The sequence below is a fragment of the Macaca thibetana genome, chromosome 6, assembly GCF_024542745.1.
Source record: "Macaca thibetana thibetana isolate TM-01 chromosome 6, ASM2454274v1, whole genome shotgun sequence".
NCBI lineage: Eukaryota > Metazoa > Chordata > Mammalia > Primates > Cercopithecidae > Macaca > Macaca thibetana.
The window spans coordinates 94098486-94125325 of NC_065583.1; the positions used below are offsets into that span (position 1 = coordinate 94098486).

At 36.7% G+C, this 26840-nt stretch overlaps 2 protein-coding genes across 5 annotated transcripts in view; one reads left to right on the forward strand and one right to left on the reverse strand.

Annotated features, from left to right (window-relative positions):
• The first annotated feature begins 2402 nt into the window (after positions 1 to 2402).
• CCNH (cyclin H) overlaps positions 2403 to 26840 on the forward strand; it is a 40231-nt gene continuing 15793 nt past the window's right edge. Inside the window, exons 1-10 of one of the 2 annotated variants that reach the window (XR_007726735.1) lie at positions 2403 to 2595; positions 3919 to 4041; positions 5872 to 5945; positions 7011 to 7221; positions 10170 to 10333; positions 13400 to 13470; positions 15956 to 16067; positions 20082 to 20142; positions 20700 to 20818; positions 22300 to 22434. Coding sequence is in view for 1 of the 2 variants with exons in the window: in XM_050795167.1 (XP_050651124.1) it covers positions 2479 to 2595; positions 3919 to 4041; positions 5872 to 5945; positions 7011 to 7221; positions 10170 to 10333; positions 13400 to 13470; positions 15956 to 16067; positions 20082 to 20142; positions 20700 to 20738 (972 nt within the window). In the remaining variant the exon portion in view is untranslated. Of the gene's footprint in view, positions 2596 to 3918; positions 4042 to 5871; positions 5946 to 7010; positions 7222 to 10169; positions 10334 to 13399; positions 13471 to 15955; positions 16068 to 20081; positions 20143 to 20699; positions 20914 to 22299; positions 22435 to 26840 lie in introns of those variants that run through there. The other variant, XM_050795167.1, reaches the window with a different exon arrangement.
• The window catches only part of RASA1 (RAS p21 protein activator 1), a 121524-nt gene continuing 117948 nt past the window's right edge, over positions 23265 to 26840 (reverse strand). For all 3 annotated transcript variants that reach the window (XM_050795162.1, XM_050795159.1, XM_050795160.1), the window contains exons 24-25: positions 25601 to 25735; positions 23265 to 24372 (exon numbers count right to left, since the gene is read on the reverse strand). In XM_050795162.1, the coding sequence (XP_050651119.1) occupies positions 24289 to 24372; positions 25601 to 25735 (219 nt within the window). In that variant the 3' untranslated portion in view covers positions 23265 to 24288. The remainder of the gene's footprint in view (positions 24373 to 25600; positions 25736 to 26840) is intronic.

The following is a 26840-nucleotide window of genomic DNA, read 5'->3' on the forward strand; positions in this document are numbered from 1 at the left end:
TAGGAAGAATAGGTTCTATCTGGTTAGCTGGTTTGAAATATCTTCATTTAGTAGCAGGGAAATTGTGATTTAAAACTAATGGAGTTGGGAGGCCCAGGAAGGTGGATCACTTAAGGCCAGGAGTTCTAGACCAGCCTGGCCAACATGGTGAAACCCCATCTCTAATAAAAATAAAAAAATTAGCTAGGCGTGGTGGCATGAGTCTGTAGTCCCAGCTACTCGGGAGACTGAGGCTGGAGAATGGCTTGAACCCAGGAGGCGGAGATTGCAGTAAGTAGAGATTGTGCCACTGCACTCCAGCCTGGGTGACAGAGCAAGACTTTGTCTCAAAAAAGAAGAAGAAGAAAAAAACCTAATGGAGGTGTGAGTGGGGGTAGAAGGGAATTGGCCATGTATTGATAATTTTTGAAATATATTTCTCTGTATTCTTTATATTTGAAATTTTCCATAAATAAAGTAAGTAAAAATAATAGAAGTGAAGAGAAACACCTGCTGCTTTTTAGTTGAAACTAGAAATGGAAATAGGTAAATGCACAAGTTCTACATTCCAGTGTGCCTCCTGTGGTAGCAATAGCAAAGAAACACTTTCGCACATCAGGCTAAGTAGGAGACCATCACAGCATCCAGTCTGCTTACTTTAATAAAAAAAATCATACATGAGCCTTAATGTTAGGGCATCAGCAACAATTGTATTCTGCAGACAGTTAATTTAGACACAGCCCAATTCCTACTACAACTGAAAAATAAGATCAATGTCAATTTTCATGAACTAAAATTTGTTCAAGGTTTAAAAAAAGTTACACCAGCAATGCCAAGTTTTTCATATATTTTTCCTAAGTGACATTCAGAAATTTTACTCATATCCCTGTAGAAATCATAGTCTGCCAACTCTTTTAAATGCCTATTTCTATTTTCCTTTACATAAAACTAAGGAGTTGTCAAATATCTTTCAGAAAAACAAAATGAAAAGAATTTATATGATATATATAACTGTCATGAGTCTAATACTTTATATAGACATTTAATTATCTAGATCACTTATTTTCCTATCTTTTGTACCATTAATGTTTTTCTCCATTAAATTATTCTTTCCCCCATATGCAACATTTTAGGTTGTTCACAATTCGTTGTTATCAATTTGCCATGCCCTTCAATCTTCTCTTTCTCTTTTTCTCTCTTAGCCAATTTATGACACCAGATTAGCCACATATGTTGAGTGTGTGGATCGCCAAAATTATAAACCACAAATGGCATAAGTTTGAGGAATTCAAATAACTGTGGCAAACTCTAACCTCAACTGCACCCAACAAAAATGAACAAGAAAAGACTTTCCCTATCTTAAGCCTCTAAAAACATTTTCATAGAAAGCAGAGTTAAAGCCATCCTGCCACTTCTTTTTAGGCTTTTCAAGACCTAAATTCTCTAGGTCTCATCATCTTTCTCTTTCTATTTATTTATTTATTTAGAAAAGCTATTTGCCATAGGGAAATTTGGATATATAATAAATACATGAGAGAATAAGGTATGCCTAAATGGGACACTTCAGAATCAACGTAAATTTTGGATCTCACCTGCAATTTTGAAAGTCCTATTAATTTAAAAACTAGTAAATACCTTAATATTCATGATAGCTTACTGTAAGATTCCCTAGAGGCAATGAAGATGGGAATCTCAAGAAAACTAAAACTACCATACATCTTGGCTTCAGAGGTGAAAATAGGGGGAGAGGATTGGCTAGTTATCAACAGAAGGGAAAGTGCTTTTTGCACAGAGAAAGAACAGACAAGGCAACAAAAGTGGCAAACTGTAAGGGCCAATACACATCCACTGCTTCAAGTTTTTCAGCCATGTTCCATTCTCAGAGATTTCTGGTAGTACTTCAAGAACACCGATCTCCAAACTCCTCCTGAAAAGGGCTAGGAATGCTTCTGCCTGAAGATCTTACCTATTCTTTCTGGGCCCCATGATCTCCCTACATGATTGATCAACCTACTATTTCAACTCGAAAAAGCCTTTTCACAAATGTCAACTTCAGTGAGGCCTCCATTTAAAAATGAACACCCTACCAAGTCTTTTCCTAATTTCTGATTACACCCTGTGAATTTACATCAACCTACCCCACACCCTCAGTTTATGCCTCTTTTGAACATTCCTGCCGGGCTTCTCCTTTAAATCTTGCCTGGAAGGGGCGGAGCTATGTCCCAGGCTCACCGGGAGGAGCGTTCCGTAGGCTCCGCCCACCTACGTCTCAGAGGGCGCCCCAACGAACCCAGGATAAGGTGTCTTCCTAGTCCGCTCCGGAAATGCGACTGCGTACGCGCTGGACACGCAGTCGTGACGTCAGCGCGCCCGCGCCGGCTGGCCGGACGCCCTAGGCTTCCGCGAGATCTTTGGTGGGGGTTCGGTTGCTTTACGCCACGACACTGCTGCGTTTGGGTTGTCTCCTGCAGGCTGTCTGGACCTGGTCACGATTCCACAATGTACCACAACAGTAGCCAGAAGCGGCACTGGACTTTCTGCAGTGAGGAGCAGCTGGCAAGACTGCGGGCCGACGCCAACCGCAAATTCAGATGCAAAGCGGTGGCCAACGGGAAGGTGAGGTTTTCCCGACGGTTGCCCAGTTGCTTGGTCACTAAATTCTGAGCAGCTGCGGGAGCTCTTGTGGCTCCCAGGACAGTCTCACTCCCTCATTTCTCTGCCTCTGCGGCGCGGAGTGCGTTTATCTATTAAAATAAGCGAGCACCTCGCGAGGTTCCGTGGGTACAAAGACGAACAACGCCATCCCCGTGGTCGAATGGCAGACAAGTAACCAGTCTTTGTAACGTGGTGAAGAAGAGAGTAGGTAGTGTGCTAAGGTAGTGCGTGGCAAGAGCCGTTCACTTGTCAAGCGGTGATGTTGGGGAAGGTTTTTCCCAGTAGCCAATGCGGAGAAAATGGGGAAAGGACGTTCCAGGCAGTCAGAACTACCGTGCAGAGTGGGAGGGAGGTCAGAAGTTACAGGGCTGGTGCGTGGACGTGTTTGTGGTCGTATGTGGCCGAATGTGAGTACCTGTACAGGAATGGCTGGGGAGGGTAGGAAGGGAACTTGTTTGTAAGTGGAAGTGAGGCGTTTGAAATTTCCATTGAAAGGATGAGGAACCTTTGAAATATTTAAAATGGGAAGCTAACCTTATCAGATTTCCGTTCTGGAAACAACGCTCTAGCAACCTCGTGGTGAATGGGTTGGATGAGGGCGGGAGACCGGCGACGGAATACAAACCAAGTGACTAAAGATAAGGTTTGGACTGTGGCCCGCTAGCCAAGTCCCTTCTGTTACAGCTCTAGGACTGGTTTAATCTTTCTTACAAGCTCCACTCCAGCAAGTGTTCAGTGCCTCCAAATTACTGACACTGAATTACTTTACTTTCTACCTTTAATTCACATCACTGATTTTAGCACCTGAATTAGTTTCCTTAAGGGCTGCCTTAAAAAAATCACCACAGACTGGGTAGCTTAAAATAACAGAAATTTATTGAAACATTTGCTGTTTTTTTACAACTTGTGTCGTAATGACTGACCGAGAAACGAATGTTGGAAGCTTTCCAATCATATTTGTAAAAAGTCTATCTACTTTTAAATTTGTAAATAATGATATCACAGCTGTGAGCATATGCACATAGCCTATCGTGATTGTTTATATAATGAAGCAAAGGTCTAGCTGACATTCCGAAAAGTTGTGAAATGATGGTACAGTTTTAGTTTATTATTTTCCTACAGCTATTTTGTGTAATGATTAGCGAATCTATAAAGAAAACGAGGCGTGATATATTCCCCTTCGTTGGAGATATAAACTAAATTTAATCTGGATAGAGAAAAATGTTTTACAATTGTTTAATTCATTGAATTCATTGAACTTGTGTTGTAATTGTTGATCTAAAGGTTCTTCCGAATGATCCAGTCTTTCTTGAGCCTCATGAAGAAATGACACTCTGCAAATACTATGAGAAAAGGTTATTGGAATTCTGTTCGGTGTTTAAGCCAGCAATGCCAAGGTCTGTTGTGGTAAGTTACAGTAGTGATGAAATATAATGTCCTTTAGTTGACTTGTGAAATTTGACCTCTTCTAAATTCCCTGTCCACTCTAGTCTTAAAAATTCACGTTAGTTACAATTAATTAGTTTTTGGCACATTATATCTTTTTCAATTCAGGCCTTAACTCATGAATTGCTGTATCATATCTTCAAAAGTATTTCAAGTCTCATTTTGTGGTCAGAAAAAAATTTGAGGTCAGGTAATGTTATAAAGAAAGAAACAAAATAAATTACTTTCCTCTAAGTTCTCAACTAGTGAGCCATAGAACTGGGACTAGAACATAGACTACTTGCTTTTCCAACTCTGTGACACCCAATAAATGTTTGAAGTAATGCATTCTTTCATAATTGGTAATCATATGCCCCAGCTGAAACTGATACCATAAGATTTTTTTAAGCCTTAATTAGTAAAAGCTGGAGTTTTATCTTTGGTTAAAAAAGATTGTCTTACTGCTTCAGATGTATGGTTCTGAGGACCTGTTTGTTTTTTGCTGGGGTGGGCAACCGTGAGGAGAAACAGGTAGCTGAGATTAAAAAGCAGAAAGATAAAAAAGCTAGAGTGGGAGGGTGTTTAAAATGTCTTTACGTTATTCTCTCACAGGTTTGTTGCAAAGAACAAATATAGAAGTGTATCTTAAGTAAAAGACTGTTAAATTTTAAAGTTATACAGTGTGACTAGCTTATGACCGAGTAGAGAATAATCTTCTGGGAAATTATCTCCATTTTTATAGTTGAAAAAAATTTGAAGTATGTTGAAAATATTAAGTCCATAGAATTTATAATTTTTTTTTCATCTGAGATATCAAAGATTCAGAGAGAGTTTTAGGTATACTTGATTAGTTTATATCTTCAGATTTGGTTTATTCTTACAAAAGAACTAAAATGAGGCAGTAAATTTAAGTGATCTTATCAAATGAAGAAAAAAATCCTTTAATGAACTTCTTTATGGAATTTATTTTTAAATAACATGTTTATCATTGGTGAATAATTTTTTGTTATACATAATGACAAAACTAAACTTTTAAAATACTTAAAAGGAAATATTCTTTTTTCTATCATAAAATAGATTAGTGGTTATTTCATTGGTTCCAGCCAAATGATATAATGGTTAAAAGTACAGGCAGGTCTTACTTGAATTCATTCCTGTTCCTTATTAGCTGTGTGACCTAGATAAGTCAGTTCACCTCATTGATACTCAGTTTCCTTCTCTGTAGAGATAGCAATATTTCACCAAGCTGTTGTAAGGGTTAAAACATGATGATAGTTTTGTGCTTATCACAGAGTCTGGCACTTGGCATGCATTCAGTAAATGGTAGTGCTGCTTCTGCCATTCAGTTGGCAGCAGTGATCACAAATCATGGGAATGGATACAAAACAATATCACAAATATGTAGTGGCTTTAGAGAGAAGGCTTATTGCCTTGCTCATTATTTTTATAAGATTGGTTAATCTGTGAACATTTGTATTTTTCTTCCTGAATTTATCTAATTCAGGACATTTTTGATACTCTGACTTCTAAAACATACACACTCACGTATTTTTAAATCCAATGACCATAGGAAGGATTAGCCAGGGTAGGCTAGGGATAGACAAGCAAAGGATGGGAAAGGATCTTTTGGCTATGGCATTTCTGTAGTAATTCATCACAATTTATTTTGATTAAAGAAGAATTAATGAGTATTAGTATTTTTCTGGGTAATCTCTACAAAGAAACCTTTCCATAAATAAGTTCTGTTTCACACAATTTAACATTTAACATTTGTGAATAGATCCTGATGATATATTTTTTTTTAACCCTTAGGGTACAGCTTGTATGTATTTCAAACGTTTTTATCTTAATAACTCAGTAATGGAATATCACCCCAGGATAATAATGTGAGTATGTCTGTCTAATATATTGTTTTCATTTAAGAAGACCTTTATACTCTTTTGAGTTTTTTTGGGAGGAGAGAGTTGAGGGTAATTTAGACTTGAATTCTGTTTTATTTATTTTTTTTTTTTAATTCAGAACTTAAGATCTCTATTTACCTGTACTTCGGTAATTCTGATGGCATCTGAACTTCAACTTGTCCAGATTCAAATTTTGTTTTTCTCAAATTAGCTACTTCTCTAACATCTCTATTTGACACCTTTGTTCTTCCAGTTGTTCAGACTGAGAATCATTTGTAGTGGCCCCTCCCACATCTAGTCAGTTTACGGATCCTATAGCTTCCTACTCATTTCAGTTGAACAAAGGTCTGTTGTTGCTGCTCTCTGCTGAGCACTGTGTCTATCATTAAAGATGAAATTAGTATGAGACTCATCAAAGAGCTTGCTCTCAATGACATTGTACCTGTTTTCTCTTTTTGATTCCCATTTCCACCAGTCAAGATTAGGCCCTTGATCTCACTGCCAACCTTGATTTTTGCAGTAGCTTTCTTACTGTTTTCTCATACTGAACAGCATGAATTGGCCAGGTGAATTTCACACATTTGTCCCTTAAATAATAGTCTCTTATTCAGATGCCCTTAGAGACTTCCACCGATGGCCTTCCACAATGTTCCTTTAACCTACTTTTCTTCCCATACTTATATGGTACATATGTGCTTTATTTTTAACTATTCCATCTACGTTATACAAAGTGCTCTTATTCCTCAGTTAATTTGTTTTTCCAGATATTTAGGTTGTACTACATAACACTGTCATTGAGTCAGTGATGTTTGAATGCCATGGCAATATTGGTTTGACCTATTTATAGTTTGTCTTACGTCTCTTAATGAAGTGTGAACAGGAACTATCTTTAAAAAAAAAATTCTTGCAATGTCTAGCAGTCACTTTTGAATATTAGGCAATTATAGAATATACTTTTAGAAATAAAATATTTAGATACTTCTCAAAGTATATGCATGTTCTTCTGCCCCACCCCAACCCCGCCCCCTGCCACTTCATTTTTTCCTCTAGGCTCACTTGTGCATTTTTGGCCTGCAAAGTAGATGAATTCAATGTATCTAGTCCTCAGTTTGTTGGAAACCTTCGGGAGAGTCCTCTTGGACAGGAGAAGGCACTTGAACAGATACTGGAATATGAACTACTTCTTATACAGCAACTTAATTTCCACCTTATTGTCCACAATCCTTACAGACCATTTGAGGGCTTCCTCATCGACTTAAAGGTAAATTTGATATAAAATAAACTAATACTACATTCTCCTTTCCTATTCTTTAACAAAAAGAATCCAAAATTTTAAAACTCATAGTCATCCTCATTGTTAGAGCATGGATACGACCTGTGGGTCTGGCCTGGTCATCTAGGGCAGTTGTGTTTAAACTTCAGTGGGCATCATCAGTCATCTGGAGAAATTGTTAACTCAGATGGTTGGGTGGGACTTATGGAGTTTCTCATTTAAGTGATCTTCATTACGTCCAGGGATGTAATGAAGACCATTGAGAGTTTAGAACAGTGCTTATTATGGAGGCTTAAGATACCTCTTCTAACTTTGAATTATATTGTCATGGATCTGGGCCTGATTTAAACCATAAAAAATTCTTAAACTAGAAGATTGCTAAGTGACTTATATTTTTAGAGGTTTGTGAACTTGAGTCTCTATGTAGGCATCAATAATATAAGTAAACAAACATTGACAGAAGTAACTTTTAAGTTGTTTTGTTTGGCTCTAAAAGAGAAGTTGGATAGTCAAAGTTGAATCAAACAGAAATCAGGAACTGGTTCATTCATATTAGATCAGTGGCTCAATTTGGGTATCTTCTGTGTGCCAAACTTTGTGCTTGAGGATGTAACCAGAAACAGGACAGGAACAGTCTCAACTTTTGTGAACCTTGCAATCTAAAGGTTTTAGAATATATATCTCCCTCTAAAATATATTTTCCCCTCTGTATTATTGAGCACAATGGATAACAGATTAAGAGCTAAGGAAAACATTCTGAGAACGTATCATTTAAAGTACAATTCAGAGTAGGAATAGGAGAGAGAAGAACATTCCAATCAGAGACTTCCCTGGTAAAAAGGTCAAATTCAAGAAACCATTCTGTGCTAAACAACCTGAACAGAGCCTAGCAATGCAGGGAGAAGAGATCACAGACAGCTGCTGCCAGAGTGGAAGGCAGAGTCTAGACTGTAGAGACAATGTTACGGATTTTGAATAGAGCAAAGAGAAACCAGTGAAAGGTTTAAATTTAGAGAGTGGCATGATTAGATTTGCAATTTTAAAAGATCATGTTGGCAACCTTATGGATCAGGTATTTACTGTGCATCTGTATATGTCAGGCATAACGTGGAGAATGGATTAGAATAGATTAAGTGAATAACGGGGTACTGTTAAAGGAGTCCAAGCTAAGGATGGTGGTGGTCTTCACTCGTATGAAGGTTGTGGATACAGAAAGAGCTTCCTGGGCTTCAGAGATACAGGATAAGTATCCCTTATCTAAAAAATTTTGGGCCAAAAGTATTTGAGATTTCACTTTTTTTTTTTTTTTTTTTCCAATTTTGCAATATTTGCATTGTGATTACTGGTTGAGCATCCCAAATCCAAAATCTGAAATGCTCCAGTGAGAATTTCCTGAGTGTCATGTCAGTGCTCAGAAAGTTTCAGATTTCGGAGTATTTCGGATTTTGAATTTTTTGGATTTATGCTCAGCCTGTAGTTAGGTAGAATCAATAGAACATGAGGATTGATTGTATATAGAGATGAGGACAGAGGAAGAACCCCCAAGTTTCTGACTGGGTGATACTTTTTTTTGTTGTTTTTTGTTTTATGGAAGAGACCGATGCACATTTAAATACTGATGCAAAGAGCTAGTAGTGAGAGAAAGATGAAATACAAAATAGTCTGTTTGGAGTAAGGTGGAAGGGGTTGGCATGGGATTTGGAAGCAAGGTAGAAGAACTGGCCTTAGAGGGAATAATAGCTCTTTCTCTTAACAGTGGAAAAGGGGAAATTATGGGCTTAGGATACTGTTATGCCTCAGGATTTGGTGTTGGCAGGAAATAGCGCCTTTCTTTGGTAAGAAATAGTTTTCTGAGAGTGATGGAGTTGCTGAGAATTATCAAAGATGTTAAGACAGATGGAAAATATTTATGCAGTCACTGAAAAATGGGAGAGTAAACTGTCCGTGGAAATACTATGGTTGCTTGGCAGTGTTTAAGAGCCTTGCTGAGGTCAATGAATATGAGTTTACAGTAACATTTCCAGACTTTCTGCTCGTATTGTTTTCTCTGGCAGTACTCAGAAATCTTGGTATAGTTGCAAAGCGAAGTTTGTTGGATTCAACCACTGTTCAACTTCTGGTTTTTCCAGAAATTTGTTGGCAGTGTATCGGGGCAGGGAATTCAGGAGAGAAATGAGGAGCAGAGGACACTGGTGAGTGGGAGCAAGTAGAGAGATAAGTGAGCAAAGGTTCAGAGGAGGAAGAACAGCTGTGAAATAAATGAGTAAATATATTAGAAAGGGAGGCATTGTGGTCAGAGTAGTGGGTCTTAATTTCTCATATCACAGGCGAGGCATTTTTGTACAATTGACTCTTAAATACTTTATTTCAGAGTGTAGAAAAGCTTTCCTACTGCTTTAGGTGTCGAACATGGATATCTGAGGACTTCAGATTTATGGTTTATTTTATAGGGTGTGAAGAACTGTCAGGAAATAGGAGGTCTTCCACATCTCTTGGGCATATTTTAAAACTTTTTCTGTGGGAATTTGAAGTCTAGTGTGTTCTAATCAAATTGAGATTCATTTTTATTTCTTTCTGAAAGTAAATTTTAAGTAGAAGGAATTTCATATAAAAATAAGGTGTATTCCTAAATGTGGCCTTACATTTGAATCACCTGGGTTGCCTGAGAGAAGCATTTACCTGGGAATATGTATTTCTTGGCCCTACTTTAGACTCAGTGGAATCTCTAAGAGCTTCCCTTCCTTCCCCTTCCTACTCAGGTGGAAAAGGACCAAGAGAAGGAATTAATGTAAATTGAGGACACTGTCAAGTACTGTGCTAGGAACTTTAGATATGTTATAGCACATATTTCTTAATATGAGTTGTGTAATTTTAAACTGTTGTTATACTCCATTTAAACCCTCAGAAATGGTAACATTTGCAAACTTTCTTTCTAGACCCGCTACCCCATATTGGAGAATCCAGAGATTTTGAGGAAAACAGCTGATGACTTTCTTAATAGAATTGCATTGACGGATGCCTACCTTTTATACACACCTTCCCAAATTGCCCTGACTGCCATTTTATCTAGTGCCTCCAGGGCTGGAATTACTATGGAAAGGTATTAATTAGTGTTTTAACTTAGGTCAAATTCAGTCACTGAGTTTATTTATTCATAGAATCATTTCTGACTATAATCTTTAATATTCCTTGTGGCTGGGATGGTTGGTGAAAAGAAGAAATGAAATTGCCTTTTAAGGAAGTCTTTAAACATCATGAAAAATACTGTTGAACTAAGAGGAGGATACATTTAGGATTAAAGTAGGAGTAAACCAGGTGATCCTTGAAAGACTGATATAGCTATCAGTATATGACAAATTTAGAAGGTCCTGTGAACTGATGAGCAACTTGAGTGCAGCAAATACGTCTGCCTTGTTTTATCTTTATTCCCCTTCTGTAGAGCATGTATGACACGTGGAAGTTAAATATTGTTAACTAACTGAAGCACAAGCTAGCAGCCAATTAGACATTTTTAGTTTCTGTATTAAGTTTCTCAATTTATGACCTTTGAGATTCTGCTTGATTTCATTCTTAGAAATAGCTGAGGAAGAAAGCTGATAAAACTTCCTAAAGTTAATTAAAACTGTTTTACATGATTATAATCTCTTATCCATAATTTCAGAATCCACTGATAAGGTGGCAGCAGATAGAGCAGATTGTATTTAGTTTTTCTTTCACTTAATAGGAATATTTGTGTTCCCTTGCAGAAATCTTAATATTCCTGATTATAGACATCACTTGAGTATTTCACATTTCATAATATATGCACCAGATAACTTTTCTAAGACATGAATACTTAAGAATTTCACAACACATCTGCATCTAGGATAAGGGATTGTAGGTTTATATTTTATGATATGCCTCTTCTCTGCAAACACAGCTCACCAACTGTATATAAATATATATATTTAATCCCAAAGTGATTTAAATCTCCACTTATTTACTAAGCAAACATCTATTAAATAACTTCTGTGTACTACTATGCACTGTACTACACTTTAGGAATATGAAAATGAATAAGATAAATCTCTGCGTTACGAAAGACAGTCATGTAAATTATTGATGTATATGGAGTTAAGATGTGGACTTCCATTAATTTTGGGGGGGTTGGTTGGTTATTATTATTTTTTTGAGACAGCATCTCACTCTCACCCAGGCTGGAATGCAGTGGCACAGTCATAGCTCACTGCAGCCTCAACCTCCCAGCCTCAAGCGATCCTCCTACTTCAGCTCGCTGAGTACCTGGGACCACAGGCACACACCACCACACCCTGGCTAATCTTTTTGTTTTTTTGTAGAGTTGGGGTTTCCCTATGTTGCCTAGGTTCATCTCAGTCACTCCTAGACTCAAGTAATCTCCTGCCTAGGCCTCCCAAAGTGCTGGGGTGACAGGTGCACACCACCATACCTGGCCTGCGGACTTCATTCTGTAAGGGAACAAAAGTCCTCTTTTCCACAGTTCAAATAACCAAAAGTCTGATTAATCTTGAAGCATTGTATATAGTGCATATATAAATTCTTCAGTGATGAGATTTTAGTTACATAGAGTGGGATGAAGCATCCTAAGGTCCAGATGAGTTTATTTCATCTTAGAAGTTTAGTTCAGTATAATTCCAGGTAGGCAAAATTGAAATTGTGATACCTTTGGCTCCGTGCAAATTTAATAGGCCTTTGTAACATTCCCAGAGACTAGACATTGGGCCTTCCCCAGCCCCCCTTTTTAGGGAAATGCTTTCCAAACATTTTTAACTTACAGCTGATTTACAGGCAAATTTTTGGGATATGTGGAAATGGGGTTTACATTTATTGCTCATTTCAAAAGGGAAAGCCCCTGTGCTATTGTCAGAGTCTGGATAATGCCTCAGATTATTAATCATAGGATTATTACCATTATTTCTAGGTTTTCTTCTCTTTGTAGATTTAGAGCTTTATTTCTCATCTGCTACTTTAGGTATTCTTATTTGCCTGTGGATTTTATTAAAACACCACAATATTAAAATTCAAATTCAAAATTGAGGTTAAGAGTTGCTAACTTCACAGAGCTAATGAGTTGTCAGCCAACTCTTAGCACCAAACCTATGATCCTTATGCTTAAGAAATCAAAAGGAAATGAAGAGTAAAAATAAAGGAAGATGACAAAAATGGGAGTAATTTTAGGTAGGAAAGGGAAAGGAAAAAACTAGTTATTTTTTACTATAGTTGTCAGGAGAGTTCTTGATTTTCAGATCCAAAATTTATTCCCACAATAGATGATGATGATGTAACGTCAAACAGTCAAAACTTTATAATAAAATTTCAATCTGGATAAAGACACAAGAGTTTTTAAAGCATTGCTTTCTATTTTTGTAACTATTACACCCAAGAGAAAAATAATTTTTTTGCATTTGTGTTTGAAAAACTATTTAATACTTTGAGAATCTGTTCATTTGAGTTTTTATCAATTATAGGTCAAGTTCAGGTATGTAAAACTTCAGAGTAACTAAAAATTTAAATATAGAAATTATATTTTCATACTGTCAGCTCTGAGAAAAACAGGTAATTTGGATTTTATATCACATTGATAAAGAAGTTTAACACCTTTGATTTGGACTTGATGCAAATAAGATGTAATAGATTTATAAAGCGTTAGGTGGTTGGTTTGAATGTCTGTTACTTCCCAAAAGTGCAACTATAGGTAAAATGGCTTTCATATTAAGGGAACAGAGAATCCTTACTAGTGCCAGATTCCAGTTTTGCTGCTTCCTAGCTTTATTACTTTGGACAAGTTACAAGATCATGACTTGTTCATCCCTGTAACTCAGATTCCTCATCTGTAAAGTAAGGTTAGACTCATTGGGCTTCTATATTAAAAGATATAAATGTTACAAGTACTGACTGTTACTGTTACTTACATACTATTTTGTCTCTGAAAGGTTGTACCTGAATGTCACTAAACTTAAAACAGTAAACAGCTTTTAATGTAATTGCTAATAAATCCTTAAAACAGAGTTATAGATTATACATTCATAAATTTAAAAATTTTTTAATTGCCTTTGATGAGGATGGAGGAAAATAATTTATGGTGTCATGTTTTCTCAATGTGCTGTATCTTTTCAATAGATTACATTTTTTTTCTTTTCTTTACCAGTTATTTATCAGAGAGTCTGATGCTGAGAGAGAACAGAACTTGCCTGTCACAGTTACTAGATATAATGAAAAGTAAGTAAATGAGAACACTTTACAAAATGTTCTTCTAGTACAAAGCTCCTTTCTAAATAAATATCTTGGTGTTTAACTAGAAATACAACATAGATTTTTGTTTAGATTTCTTTTCACTGAATTACTGTATTATGGAAGCATGAAAGACACATTGGTCTAGAACAAATAGAAGGTACATAGAAGGAAGTAGTGTTCATATATATAGAACTTATGCAGAGTGAAAAGAGAGTCCGATTTAGAAAGGATTTAGAGATTGACAACAGGATCCTTTTAAAGAATAAAGAAACATACTAGGCACTGAAAAAGATGTAATGGGAAATAAGGATAATGTTTAAATTTGTAACTTCTATTTTGTAGATAAATTATTTTTTTAAGAGAAAGGTAGAAGAAGATTTGACACACTCAGAGAAGGCACCGTTAAGACAGCAGAGAAAGATTTAAAGATGCTTGCCTTGAAAATTGGAGTGATGTGGTTGCAAGCCAAAGGAAGCAGGCAGCCACTGGAAGCTGGAACAGGCAAGGAATGGATTTATCCCTGGAGCCTCCAGAGAGAGTGTGGCCCTTCCAGCACCTTAATTTTGGTGCAGTGAAACAGATTTCAGACTTCTGGGCTCCAGAACTATGAGATAATAGATTTCCGTTGTTTTAAGCCGTCACGTTTGTGATAATTTTAATAGCAAGGTTGGGAAAATAATACAGCCCTGAATAACCAAGATTTATCCAGCCCAAAACGTTATGAGTGCTGGTGTTGAGAAACCCTGTCCTGAGTTGAGTAGAATCTCTACTTATTGGCTGAATTAACCAGCATTCTCCATTCCTCATTCTTGCCCATGGTACACTTGGTCATGGCTGCTAAGCTACTCTTTGGGGTTAAAAGTCAATCACGTGGCCGGGCACGGTGGCTCATGCCTGTAATCTCAGCACTTTGGGAGGCCGAGGTGGGCAGATCACGAGGTCAGGAGATGGAGACCATCCTGGTGAACACTGTGAAACCGCATCTCTACTAAAAATACAAAAAATTAGCCGGGCATGGTGGTGGGCACCTGTAGTCCCAGCTACTCAGGAGGCTGAGGCAGGAGAATGGCATGAACCCGGGGAGCAGAGCTTGCAGTGAGCAGAGATTGCGCCACTGCACTCCAGCCTAGGTGACAGAGTCAGACGCCATCTCAAAAAAAAAAAAAAAAAACATGTTTGTTTCCAAACGTTGTGTAAATTGTTCTTGTTGATTAAATTTGTAATGTAATTAAATGTTAAACCAGTAAAATACAAGATTGAAATCTTGATCTTCGATGAGAGTAAATGGGTATACATTTTACATATTTTGTGTTTGAAAATTTAAGATGCTTCAGGGCATCTCTATCATTTCTTGATTCTCTGCTCGAAGTGATCCTGAGGGCTTCCTTCTTGGAGAATGATGGCTGTGGTTTATGAATTATAAACTGTAGGTCTTTAGTTATGCCACTAGGGGGTTCACTTTAAAAGCTAATTGTGATTTGACTGTAGCTGTTAGGATCATAGAACTTAGTAGGTAAAGGGGGTCTTATTCCAATGTACTCATTTCATAGCTTAGTTTTATTACTGATTTCTTCTCAATACCTTTGTTTTGCTCCACTTATTTTAAAATGAAATAAAAACAGCTCTTTATGAAACACTCAGAAGTTTAATGCTACTAAGATATTGGTAATTTTTGGAACACAGATACTGTCCTAAGGGTGTTGAGTTACAAGTATTAATTCAATTAAAAATACTGTTTTGTTTGCATTATGAAATAGGTCACTAGTGTAGTCATTTGGATCACATGGCTGGCTAACAGTAATAATAAGCTCATTGGATCTCATTATTCCCCTAATGTTGAAATTGGTATTCTTTGGTTTATTATAGTTGAATAACAAGATCAGCTAGAGGATGCTTTTGCAATTATAAAGTTACTGATATAGTAGTTTGCTTTTAACCTGAAGTGGACATTTTTGTATAGGGTCTGCTTTTTGTTAAAGCAAAGGATTATTAACAAATTTTTACTAAGCATCCTTCCTTTATTGCATGTTGTGTAATAACAGTTTACTTTGTAAAGAGGAAGTATACTGTTGGCCCATTATCTATGGAATAGAATATTACAAAGATGGTTGGTGATAGAGAACAAAACATGTTCACTAAATCATTTAGGGATTTTTTTTTTTAAGTCTTAAAACTGAACAAGAAGTGACCCCAGTAGGATTTTCAAAAAATACTAGATTATACAGTGTGCTTTATGTTATATATGATATGGGCTAAACAGCAGAGAGCCATAATTACTTCAACTAAACATGCAGTGCTTATTGGATTTTAATGTAAAATGAAATGCAGAATGATGCAAATCCTGAGAAGAATAACCATGTCATTTGCAGGGTGTTTTGTTGTTTCCTATAACAAAATGGAAAAGTAACCAGCTCCGCTACTATAAGAAGGTTTGCTTATTCAGTTTAAATTCTTTTTTGTATCCACATAGGCATGAGAAACTTAGTAAAAAAGTATGAGCCACCCAGATCTGAAGAAGTTGCTGTTCTGAAACAGAAGTTGGAGCGATGTCATTCTGCTGAGCTTGCACTTAATGTAATCACGTAAGTTGATGTGACAGTGTTAATCAATAGACATAATTGTTACCCAGTCCAACTGGTTCGTAAATCATTTTATTGGTGTTTGCTCATTTGAGGAAAGCTGACTGATCCATTAAATCAGATTTCCTTTATTGAATGGACATTTCTAATGAGATTAAGTTAATAGTTTGGCATTCACTGTGCAGTTCTGATCCTGCTGTGACTCATATGTTCTTTGGCTTGCAGGCCATTCTGTTCTGTTACTTCTCATGGGATTTCAGGGGTCAGGGTCTTCCTAAGGAATCCTTTTACCTTTTCCTGTCCTTTTAATCTTTGGTCTCTCTGAAGCTGTGATACCTGGTCTGAGGAACAAATATGCTGTTCCAGACTTCTGTTAGCTAGAGTAGGGAAAGTTGGCATACTTGCTTTCAGTGACAAACTTTATATTGACGATAAAGCCAGTAGGAAAATAGGCTATTTAATTTCTTCTTGTAGCTAGACATAACACCTTTAATGTCTCTTAATTGATATGTAAGCTGAATGTGGAAATCACCATAAAATTGGCAATGCATGCTTTGTAAATTGAAAGATCCACTTAAACTTTCTCTTTTAGGTGTTTAAGCAGTTGGGAATTTGGACAGGTACTAGGATTAATTAAACTGTCATTTTCTATTTCCTTTGGGATGCATTTTGTTACTTAAAATTATACTGTATTTGTTAAAATTTAGTAAGAGTTATCTGTGGCATTTTATATTTAAGATGTATTGAGGTATTATTTCTGTAATTGGTGAATATGTGCTGCTGGATACCTATGAAAAGCCAGAACAGCATTCCAAGGCCCTTATGTCAAATACACATGATTCAAATTCCTTACCTATACAGTTGTAGTCGGGGAATATCTAGGGAGTTAGGAAGTGTGCAGAATATGAGGTTGTTTTATTATAGTTAGAGCTATAATGACAAAGCATGATTTAGCACAGAATTTGAAATTGGTGGATTCCATTCACTCCCGGGTTTCAGTGGTAACAGGAATTTTTCAGAGTGGTTACAGAGAAGTAATGTTGGCTTTAATGAATAAAAGTATTGCAGCACTGATTATGTTCTTTTTGCATTGATTTTGAAATGGGATTAGACCAGGGGTTGGCAAACTGTGGCCTATCAGGCCAATCCAGCCCATTAGCTGTCTTTAGAACAGTTTCTTGGAATGTAGCACACCCATTCGTTTATGTATCACCTATGGCTATTTTCATGATACAGCAGAAAAGTTAGGTAGTTGAAACAGAAATTGATTATAGGGCCTTGCAAGGCCTAAAATATTTACTGTCTCTTTAAAGTTTATCCACCCCTGGATTAGACCACTGAACTATTAATCCTACCTTTTCTAGCTAAGTAACTGAATGGACCATAATCCAGAATTCCTAACTACCATAGCTTACATTTTATTCCAGATTGCCATCTGCCTTGTACTGGGTGGGCCAAGCAAATTCTGAATACCTATGAGTACTCGAGGGGTGCTTCTCAAACTGTGAAGGACTTTTTAAAAAAAATTCACTAGATGTATACTTGTGTAAAATTCAATAAAAAATGAATTACTAGAAGAGTGAAGACTAAAAACATAAGCTCAAGTTTTATTAGATTCAAAAGTCATAAAATTATATCAGATTACTATTAAAAATTTCTAGGGCTGGGCACAGTGGCTTATACCTGTAATCCCAGCACTTTGGGAGGCTGAGGCAGGCAGATCACCTGAGGTCGGGAGTTCGAGACCAGCCAGCCTGGCCAACATGGTGAAACACCGTCTCTACTAAAAATACAATAATTAGCCGGACGTGGTGGCGGGTGCCTGTAATTCCAGCTACTTGGAAGACTGAGGCAGGGAGAACTGCTTGAACCCCGGAGGGGTCACAGTGAGCCGAGATCACGCCATTGCACCCCAGCCTGGGCAACAGAGTGAGACTCTCAAAAGAAAAAAAAAAACCTTCCAAACACAATTCCTATACTTAACTCACTGCAAACTGTGCAGACTGTTCATGGAACAGCCCTGGTACTCACTACCATGAGTAGTGCTACTTTAGGACTAAATATTTGTTTTCCTTGATCTTCAAAATTATTTTACCTTTATTTTTCATGACACAAAAACTGTTTGGTCCTTGTCAGTCAATACAAGTGAAACCAAAGTTCCCTTTGATCAAAACCCAAGTCTGTCATGACCTCAGAAGTTACTTAGCAGTTGTTTACCTTTGCCAGCCTTTTCTCTGCACGTATATCCATATGTATTTATGAAATAAGTCACATTTTCTTCTTCTTTGCATCTTTCATACATATTGTACAACGTGTAATTATCAATGCTTAGCTTTTGCTAGTCTGAGTGAAAAAGTGTCACATTGGTATTTTAATTTGCATTTTCTTGATTATGGGGCATTGAAGGTTCCACGTTTAACAGTCACTTATATTTCTACTGTGTTGCTTATTTATTCCCCTTGTCCAATTTTCTGGCTTTTGTTTTTTTTTTTTTTTTTTTTTTTTTTGAGATGGAGTCTTGCTGTGTCACCCAGGCCTGAGTGCAGTGGCGTGATCTCACTGCAACCTCTGCCTCCCGGGTTCAAGCAATTCTCCTGCCTCGCCTTCCAAGTAGCTGGGATGACAGGTGCATGCCACCACGCCCGGCTAGTTTTATTTTTTGTATTTTTAGTAGAGATGGGATTTCACCATGTTAGCCAAGGATGGTCTCAAGCTCCTGACCCCCACCCACCTCAGCCTCCCGAAGTGCTGGGATTACAGGCGTGAGCCACTGCGCCTGGCCACATTTTTGTGGTTTGTAGTGCTTTATACATTCTATATACAGTCATTCTTCAGTATCCATGGGGGATTGGTTTCAGGACTTTCTGCTGATAACCAAAATCCACAGATGCCCTAATACAAAATGGTGTATTTGCATATAACCTGTACACATCCTCCCATATACTTTAAATCATCTCTAGATTACTTATAATACCTAAATACAATGTGAATACTATGTAAATAGTTATCATACTGTATTCTTGAGGGAATAATGACAAAGTCTGTACGTGTTCAGTACAGATAGAATTTTTTTCCTTATTTTCAATCCGCAATTGGTTGAGTCCACAGATGTGGAAACCACAGGATACAGAAGGCTGATTGTATTTATTTATATATGATATATTCTATTGTTTTTCACAACTTTTTTCCAAATACTAATTTTTGCCCCAGCTCCCATACCCCCACTTTTTTGAGAAAGTCTGTGTCATCCAGGTGGAGTGCATGGCTCGATCTTTGCTCACTGTACCCTCTGCTGTCTGGGCTCAATTGATCTTCCCACCTCAGCCTCTCGAGTAGCTGGGACTACAGGTGCTCAACCACGTTGGTTAATTTTTTAATTTTTTTTGTAGAGACAAGGTTTTGCCACATTGCTCAGGCTGGTCTCAAATTCCTGGGCTCAGGCAATCTGCCGCCTCGGCCTCCTAAAGTGCTGGGATTACAATTGTGAGCCCCTGTGCCCGGCAGGTCCCAGCTCATTTTTTATTTCATGTTTTTCCTAGTTATTTGAAACAGTTTTTATCACACATTAAATTTGTACTTCTGCATAGTCATTACTTTGCTTAATCTAGTCTGATCATTGATTTATGATCTCACTTTTAATTACCATAGCTTTTGTAATATCTCACTTTTAATTACCATAGCTTTTGTAGTATGCTTTGAAGATAACTGGGACAAGGTCTTCCAACATTGTTCTTTTTTATATTCTCTATTTTTTCACACTTCTTCCTAGGTCAGTGTTAGACTTGACAAATTCCATGAAAAATTTTATTGGGGTTTTAATTAGAATTGCATTTAATTTAAAGATTGATTTTAAAAGTATCATTTTCCCTACCCATAACTCTTCATCTTTTTCCATTTATCCAGGCCTATGTTTTTCAGTATATACATGATATTGCATATGGCCTTACTAGTTTATTTTACATTTTATAGTATCTGTGGCTGGTATTAGATTGCTTATTGATAGTTGCATAATTATAGGAAGAAGAGGAAAGGCTATGAAGATGATGATTACGTCTCAAAGAAGTCCAAACATGAGGAGGTATGTTTTACTCCAAAGATGAACTCTTAAGTCATTTTTGTTACACATTCTGGTGTGATTATACTATTAAGATTTGTTCTCCAAGAGTATAAGCATTATAGAGTTGTGGGTTTTTTCATTTTTTGCATACTTCCTTACGTACAGTACTGTTGTCCATTATTAAAGGGATTTTTCTCTCTCCTGTCTTTGCTTGATGAAAAATCCTTCTTGTGTTCATAGAAAGCAGAAGCAATATGCATACATACTACATTTTTGCTTTATTTCTTATTTTCCAAGGATTTTTCCCTTACCCCCTTTTAAAAACAAATTTTCTGTCAAGTCAGGTAAGTGAATAATCAGAGGCAGAAGGTCACAGTTGTAACCTTTATTCCTCATTGGAGTAGTCTGGTGAGACCATGCCAACATTACTAACAGTGAACTATTACAAAATTTCCTGGTTTATCTTTTGTAATCCACATGGGTAAAAGGAGGAGAACATTTTCCTAAAGGGAGGTAAGAGGTAAACAATACTGGTTATGCTTCAGTGTTATCCTTACCACACTTTTTTTCCTTCTTAGGAAGAATGGACTGACGACGACCTGGTAGAATCTCTCTAACCATTTGAAGTTGATTTCTCAATGCTAACCAATCAAGAGAAGTAGGAAGCATATCAAGCGTTTAACTTTATTTAAAAAGTGTAATGTGAAAACAAAATATATTAAAACTTTTCTATTTCTTTCCCTTTCACAGTAACTTTATGTAAAATAAACCATCTTCAAAAGAGCTAGAATAGCACCTGTTTTGAATATTCTTATTCCATCATGACTAATATCAAATTAAAGCTGCAACTTGCTTGCCTAATTTTTTAAGCAAAATATGATAGGCAAACCTATGCTTTTTTAAGAAAAAGGCACCACAAAAACCAAAACTTAGTAGCTAGCTTTAAAAGTGTTAAGGAATGTGTTTTGCCCTCTAGAAACCTTTATAAATGGCTTTTTGAATGCCATCCTGATATATTTAGCTATTTGTCCATTACTATTAAACTGCAGAAGGTATTTCAACTATTACATGGTACTGAAAGCCAGTTGTCTGGGTAATGAATATTATTTGTTTTCTTTACTTACCCAAAAACATTTCCAAATGGGTTTTTTTTAAAAAAACAAATATATGATTTTGAATAGCTGTCTACATCAAACTCTTAGGCTAGTATAGATAAGTAGGCAGAAGCCACTTGTGTATTCGGTTATGGTTTTTTAATTTTGTTTCGATGTAGGGTCTTGCTGTGTTGCCCAGGCTGTCTCAAACTCCTAGGCGCTAGTGATCCTCTGCCTCAGTTTCCTGAGTAATTGGGACTACAGGCATACGTCACCACAGCCTTTAATTAACCTATTAGATCACCTATAAGTGAATCCGTGTAAGTAGATTATAACAGTTACTAGGAATTGTGCAGACCAAATATGTTCGAAAAATGTAATTCAAATTGAAATGAGTCAATTTAAAAATATAAAAGCACAGACTATTACAACAAATTACTTAGATATGAATCATGGCTGCCTCTGTTTCACTGTGTGACCTTGGTAAGTTATTAAATCTCTAAGTGCCAGTTTCCCACACTGAAAATGGGGAAAATAATAATGCCCACTCTTTATAGGATTAATTAGAACAGTACCTGCATACACTTAAGTATTCAGTAATTGCTAACTGTTACAATTGGAACCGAACTGTGGCTGGCTGTATATCAAGCCAGAATTCTTTTCAGGAAAACTGGCTTGAAGGAATTCCGAGTAATTCAAGTGTCCTAAATCTAATTAAATTGCACAGATACACACACCTCCTCAGTCTCAGTACATCCCAGGCTGTACTTTCCAGAAAGGTAAGTACCATTATAATTACATCTACTTTAAGGCAATGCTTACTATGTGCATATTCATCTCTCTAACAATTCTTCAAACTGTAGGCTTGAGCTTTGTGGGGTTTTTTGTTTTGTTTTGTTTTGTTTTGTTTTTTCCCTCATTCTGGAGTGAAAGGAATAAAATTCATGACGTGAGATTTTACAAAAGCTGAGTGGAAGAAGCCAAAAGTTATAAATCCTCCATCGTGGTCCTAGTTAAGTACATTGCTTCTAGGCTCTAGACAGAATTACAAGATATTCACAGTTTTTCTCATTTTCCCTTTCAGATCGCCAAACTTTGGCATCAGAGCAAGGTCCACACTTATCACTGAAAATTTTCCCACCCAGCCCCATTAAAAAAGTTAAAGTGTGAGAGATTTTATTTCAACACTGACAAGCTAGTTACTACAGGGCCTACAAAGGTAAGTAACAAGTTTCCATTTCAACTTGAGAGACAAATGATGTTAAAATATAAGAAGCAGTATGAGTCAGGTTTGTGATTTTAAATAAAAGGGAGAAGGATTTCAGACTGACAGGTTAGTATGGCTAAAGATTGAGGCGTGATTAGTGGGAACCAGAGTGCATAGCAAAATATCTTGACTAGTCCATATCCTCCCTGTCTTCTATCATGTAACTAAGGAAGGAGACCACCTGGGTTGTTCCAAGTCCAGCTATAAAACAGAAGGGATGGAAAGGAGAGTAATTTGATAAAAAAGCCAGGAAGGGAGAGAATGGAATGAATTGAGTTGATTTCAAGGAAAAGGAGCACGGGACATGTTGAGATTTTTGGTATCAATGTTAAACTGTGATTGAAGCCACAGAGGTTAGCAGCCCCCATAGAAATAATTGCCTTTTGTAGCTTGAAACTGTTAAGCAGACATCTTTTAAACCTTTAGCATTTTTTTTCCCTGTATTTTATACATTAGAGGAACAGCATAAAGTGTTGCTCTTGGAATCTAGGCCTTTCCTTACTGTAAGAACACCTCCTTGGGTTCCTGTCTCACCCACTTTTATTACCAATGTCATTCTGCCACATATGTTCCATATGTCATACCTGCCCTGCACAATTATGAGATGGAAGGAATTGCTGCATATATAGAATCCTTTTCAAAAGAGGCCATTAGCAAAAATACTGATCTAAAGCTTCAGCTTCTCCCTGGGCCTTGCTCTGGTGCTAAGGTTTAAACTGCCCCTGAAGGAGGAAGAAAATAAATTAAATGCTTAGCTCTATTTAGACAGAAGTAATCAATTATGCAAGATATCCCTTGGTTTTATTTTAACTTAACCTTTGTGAATACTTCACAAAAATACACATACAGAAGTAAATAAAACTATACAGTTGAACTAAATGTCCAGCAGATACAACAAGTAGTCAGAAGTTCAAAGATGGATAAGTTAGGCAGCTGATGAGGTTTGTCTGCATAATCAAAGGGGTAGGGTAGCACAAATAATGAACAAATAACTTTTAACAAAAACATTCTAGTTAACATAAAAGAAACTGGTAGTCTATGAAATGAAGGGGTAACATGCATTGATCAATACAACAACCAATAATATTTACTGAATTCAAACTATTTACTGTTGTAAACATTTAACAAAGCATTATGAGATCTAAATACAGTCTTTGACAATTTCAACAAAATAAGTAGTATGTTTAAAAAATAAAGCTGATGAGCAATAGATCATTCTATATATTTTCTTTCAACAGTTCCAGCAAGAGAAATAGCACAGTATTTTTTAAAAGTATACAGCAAAGATTGTTCCTATTATAATGACAAACTCTGGAAACTGTAAATACAAATAATCATTGAACAGTCAAATGGTCATATTCCTAATCAGGAAGTAGTTACAGTAAGAACAGTCTGCAATCCAGTTATACACAATTGTCAATAAGAGAATGTGTCAGTTGATTTCATAGTTCTTTCTCTAAGAGAGAGCAAAACTTTGGCAACTGGGTGTACTGAAAATATATTTTCAAAGTTCAAGATACAGTCATAGCATTTTGTTTTGTGAAAGGTGATCTGTACACCAAGGCTCAGAGGTTGTTAAAGATTGATTCCATGTGGAAATAGTGCAAATATCCTGCACAGATAGCTTACAAGGTTGCTGGCATAGTTATGCACTAGCAGAATCTTGGATTTTGTTTGCATAGCTCACACATCATTGGAATGTGGAAAAGTGTGCTATTTTTTGGCAAGAGCAAAGGAGATATTATACTGAAGTGAATTACCATGTTGGGCATGATGAATCCATGCAGAACACTGGGGCGAAGGCTGCTACCTGACATCATTGGTTTTTGTATACTGGTTTTGTTTTTGTTGAAGCAGTTCTGTTATAGCCAGAAGCTTTTTCAGTACGTGCTAGACAGAGGAAAAATGGTATGAAAATAAATGAAAGCTCGGTCAGCAATTTCAGGATGGGAACCTGGATTTGAAAAAAGCCATATCAAAGCAAAGGGATGCATAAAATATTAGCACAATTCCACTCAAAACATAAGTTTCTATTATTCAGTCATTGGCTGAGTATTTCTGGTCATAACTAAGAGAATTTTTATATATAGTGAACAGAAATTTGTGTTTGGCATGCTCCTGTTTTTTAGGCCAGAACTATCACTATCACATTTTGCCAGAAGCAGTTTACCTCTCTTTAAAGGTCTTTTAATTTAATATTTAAGGCAAGTCATATTATTAGTTTTGAAAGCTGGGGGGTGGGGGGCTGGGAGGAACAGGACTTGAGGATTCTAGAATCTCAGATTGTAAAGAACTCAGTCACCAAATTCAATACTTTAATCCCTTCTACAAAATCCCTGCCAAATGGTTAGCCAGTGCGGTGACAGCATTCACTATCTCCTGAAACTACATTAGAAACTAGTCAAAACTGTCCCTGTGGTCACTTCTTTTCAGTGGCCCTTATGTCAGCTGAGGACATTGAAAATGTAACCCATTTTGCTCTGTATCTCCAGTATCTTAATTGACCTGGTGTTAAGTCTCTTTGAATACATCCTAATCTGTATCTGTTTGGTGCAGATGGCAGATAGAAGTCTATCAATGTAGTCTACTGTTTCTCAAAAGCGTAGGCCATGGTTCACTTGCATCAGAATCCCTATAAATTCCTGGAAGAGTTTGCTAGATGTGCAGCTTTCAAGGCCACACTTCAGAATCTCTGGATGTGAATTTGACAAACATCCCAAATAATAATCATTTGTTTCACAATTTGAGAATCACTTTGGCCATGCACTGTATCTGTATGTGACAGAGAAGAGACAGAAACTGAAAGAAAAAAAAAAATCAATACTGACTTACTAGCCATTTTCACATACGTCGCCAAAGTATGTTAACAGTTACACTGCTTTCCAGTAGAATTAAGATGCAGACTCAAGAGCAAAACCTGATGTTTTTCAGTATTAAATGTACATCATTTTAGTCTGGGCCCATTATTTCTGTCTGCTGAGATCTTTTGTTAATATGATGCAGAGTCTCAAAAATTTAATGTAACAAGAAAAAATGTTAACCAGAATTCAGTTATTTACCACCTCTCAAAGTGTTATCCTTGAAACATCATTGTTAATGAAGGCTGGCAAAAGCCTACCTGCTGTGCACCACGCTCATTACTGAGCGTTCGAAGTTCATCTGAATGAGCCACACAAATCTCATGCAGTGCTGCCAAATCACGGGACAGGTCCGTTCTAGAATGTTCTGTAGTGTCCGGAAGTTCAGGTACGTTCTTTAACGGAATTGTAAAATTGCATTTAGAAATACAAATCTTTTTTTTTTTTTTTTTAATTTTTTGAGACAGAGTTTCGCTCTTGTTGCCCAGGCTGGAGTGTGATGGCATGACCTCGGCTCACTGCAACCTCCGCCTCCCGGGTTCAAGTGATTCTCCTGCCTCAGCCTCCCAAGTAGCTAGGATTACAGGTGCCTGCCACCATGCCCGGCTAATTTTTTGTTAGAAATACAAATCTTTATAGTCTCATGTGAAAATATTCTAATTGTGAGTATATTAGATAATTTTTTTAAATTCTCAAATTTCTTAAAATTCTGAAGATTCTTATTGAAATATAAAATTCAGCATTAATGATGGTAAAATATAGACTCTGTAACCTTTGTATTCATATTTAAGCCAGATTCTATTTTTTTCCATAGCATGACAGATGTGGTACAATATTATTGCTATTCTAAAAATAAGGGTCGGGGGATGTGGCTTCTTAACAATTAGCTTTATATCTGAAATATAGAACATATGCCAAATAGTGTAGGTTAACTGCTAATCTGGATTAAATGCAGCCTATACTTAAAATTCCTAGATGAAATTTCATTATTAAGCTTCTGTAGTTTGTCTAAGTTGATATGCATATAAGTAGGAACTGCACTATGAAAATGCAGTGAGAACATGTCAAGTTAGACATTATCTGTGGACTGTGTTCAGAATACGTGCTAATGTGTGGGAATAATCAGTGTTAATTATGGTACTTTCAGATAAGGTTCATAAAGTAACTTAGTCACTATAATTAAAGTTTATAGTATAGGTTGAATATCACCCAAAATGCCTGGGACTAGAAGTGTTTCAGATTTTGGAATATATGCAGTATACTTGCCAGTTGAGCATCCCAGATCCAAAAATCCAGAATTGGAAATTTTCCAAATAGCATTTCCTGTTGGTGCCCAACAAGTTTTGGATTTTTTAGCATTTCAGATTAGGGATACTCAACCTGTACTTTATTATCAACACTAAATGGCAGTGTTATTTTAAGCCTTGGAATAACATTTAACAAAGGCTTGGATTACCAGTAAAATGGTGACAGTATTTGGTTTACACTGCTAAAAACTGC